We start from the raw sequence: 3,065 nt of genomic DNA, 5'->3' as shown, positions 1-3,065 counted from the left end.
ACCCTGTAAAAATACCACCTTCTTTAGACATGAAGGTGATGGCAAAAGAGGTACAGAGAAGTAGGTGATTCATTAAATGCTGCTTCTTTCTGATAACCACTGCAAGTCAGCAGCATTGTGTCCAACAAGAAGTTGTTGCTACACACACAGACATACCTGGGCATCAACTGGCTTCACATAATTCTTGCATTTTCAGCCTCAGAGAAGTCGGATGTTTCCCTTAAGCAATGCTCTTTTGAGCTTCCAGATGTATTTCACAGACAACAGCCATCCATAAGAGCAGTGACTACCTCTAATGTCATCTCAGTCAAGCATGACTGGATTAAATTGATCCAGAATACTTTTCAAATGACTGCATCCTAACCTACCATGGTGTTAGATGTTTGCTAGGCAACATGAACATTAAAGTGTGCAAGCCACTGCAATATCAGAATAGATTTTAGCTGAACATGTAGTAGGTGTCACGTTTTGTTGTTGTTGAGATGAACTGTAGGCAATCTGTTGAAAGAGTGTATTGTGTCAATGTTGTAGCAGGGTCTTTAGCAAAAAGTGCAAACAGGAGCATATGATATTAATATTCAAAGAGCAGTGTTTGCCTTTCTATCACCCAGAAAACAGGTGCACCAGTCTGAAGAGAGAAAAGGCTGATGATTTATGTCCTGTAGCTATAAAGCCATTTGGCATGGTTTAATTTTTTTCTAATTACACCACAGTATCGGTTCCTATGTGCAAAGTCCAAAGTGCAAGGTCCTGTACAAACCCAAAAGCTAGAGGGGCAGTCCCTGCCCTACATGGCTTTAGACATCCTGCCTGTTAAAAACTTCACAGGTATCAGGACTGAAAGTCATTTGGAAGCTTGAGGCTGTTTGAGTGTGGTAGAAAGCTAGCATGGTTCCATGCCTAAAACTCCTCACATTGTTAGCAGATGAGTCCTGAACCCTGGAACAGGGATCATGATAGCATTTTCCCTTTTTCTCTCTATGACCAATTTGAAAGTCCTGCTTCTCCTTCAGTGCCTTACCACATGGCTCCTCACATGACAGTTACAGCAGCACAATGGGGAAAGCGAAAATGGAGTTGTGTGCACACAAAGGATGAAAATGAGTTCCAGTTTTTGGCATTATGGATGAATTTTGCAGCTCCAGGATTCTGCAGTGAAAGACAAGACTGGCTGCCCTGACTGTGCTTTGCTGAGTGCAGCCCTCTGCAGGAGCTTCAGAGGTGACAAAGGGACAGGAGAAGGCAGATGTTGAATCCTGACAGAAATCAAATATAGGACAGCCACTAAATCAAAACACTGTCCACTGCAGAAAAACATCTGCTTTGTTTGTGTCACCCAACACAGCTCATCTCAGCTGAAATTCAAATATTCAGGTAAGGGAATACCCAGCACATTTACATTCCTGCACCTGCCCTGCTCTGAATAGAAGCAGCACCAAAAGCCCAAACACCACCAGCTCTATAAAACTCCTGCTTCCATATGTGACACTTGGGAAACAGCTGCTGACAACCTGCACTAAGCATTGGTGCAACAGCCTTCATCTCTGGCACAGCACCACTACCATTCAGGAGGATGGCAGCGTGTTACTCTCAAGAGAAATTTAATGTCACTTCATACAATACCATGGCTTTTGTCATCATCACACTTCAGACATTTGCCGGCATGTGGATAAATGGTTTCATTGTTTCTGTGCTGTGTGTTGCTTCGGTGAAAAAGAAAATCTTTAACTCCAATGAGAAGATCGTGCTGTTTCTGGGGTGCTGCAGGCTTGGGGATTTGTGCATCACATGGGTATTTTCATTTCTTTCAATAATATATCCCCACTGCTTTTATGTTCACCCCATACCCCAAATGTTTTCAGGTCTCAGAAGTTTTTTAAATTCTACCAATGTGTGGGTTTCTGCCTGTCTTTGTGTTTTTTATTGTATAAAAATTGCAAATTTCCAGCACACCTCCTTCATCTACCTGAAGGTAAAGATTGACAGGATATTACCTGGGCTTTTCTTGGTTTCAGTGCTTTTTGCACTGGTTATGGGTATCCTTGCTTATGACATAACTTACAGAGTAGTCTTTAAGAATCTGAATTCCACCATCCCAGGAAATTTGTGGAATACTCATGTTACAATGGATGAACACACTTTTGCCCTGTTTTGTATCAATGGGTTCATATCGACCACTGCATTCATGACAGTCATCTTTTCTCTTCTTCTCCTCCTCTTTTCTCTCTGGAGACACAAACACAGGATGCAGGCAAACTCAATGAGGAACCTCAGCATGGATGCCCATACCAAAGCCATAAAATCTATTCTGTCCTTCATCTTTATTTACAGCATCAACTTTACTGGATTCATCTTGACAATGATTTATGCTAGGATGATGGAATATCGTTTGATATTTCTTATTTTAATATCTCAGTATGTTCTTCCAATTGTTCATTCCCTTATTCTGATTTTCAGCAATCCCAAACTGGAAAAGATGTTTCTAAGGACTCTGTCTTGTTTGAAGTGGGAGCTTTACAAGGAATAGGAGCTACAAAGAGAGCTGGAGCAGGCCAAAAATGCTTATATTTTCAGGAGAATACAAGTAATTCAATTTTTGACACAACTGTCCAGTTGCCAATGTATTTGATAGAGATGAGAGCCTTCACCAGCCAACTTAAGAAATCTTCCTTAAAATTACTCAAACTAAATCATTATGAATGTATTATTGCTGAGATCGTTTCATTGAGTTCATCCCTGGAGTTCAATTAAAGCCAGTAACAAAGTAATTCAGATCTGGTACATGGGCTAGAGGCAAAAGAGCAATAACAATACTGCAAACCTTCTAGAAACACTTTGGTATTTGCTGCCTGAAAATACTTCACTGCACAACCTGCTTCTATCTAGCCTGTTTTCCATGTTATTTGTGCTGTGGTGTGTCCTTTGTAAGGCTGTGAGTTCTGCCACTGTCTTGCCTTGCTTTATAAATCATGTGGCAATGTTTTGGTCACTGACTTTAAGCAGAGCTGGTGACTCCTAAAGACAAATAGAGAAATGGCCTTGGGGTGTACAGCTGGAGGTGGAGA

At 41.2% G+C, this 3,065-nt stretch overlaps 1 protein-coding gene across 1 annotated transcript; it reads left to right on the top strand.

Moving 5' to 3' along the window:
- The first annotated feature begins 1,573 nt into the window (after nt 1-1,573).
- Nucleotides 1,574-2,527, top strand: LOC128968863 (taste receptor type 2 member 9-like). Its single transcript, XM_054383484.1, has one exon. It carries the CDS (start codon nt 1,574-1,576, stop codon nt 2,525-2,527), a length of 954 nt encoding a protein of 317 aa, XP_054239459.1.
- Nucleotides 2,528-3,065: the final 538 nt, after the last annotated feature.

The sequence above is a fragment of the Indicator indicator genome, chromosome 9 (assembly GCF_027791375.1).
Source record: "Indicator indicator isolate 239-I01 chromosome 9, UM_Iind_1.1, whole genome shotgun sequence".
Lineage (NCBI taxonomy): Eukaryota > Metazoa > Chordata > Aves > Piciformes > Indicatoridae > Indicator > Indicator indicator.
The sequence above is the reverse complement of the archived record's forward strand: the minus strand, read 5'-3'. Positions and strand labels throughout refer to the sequence as shown.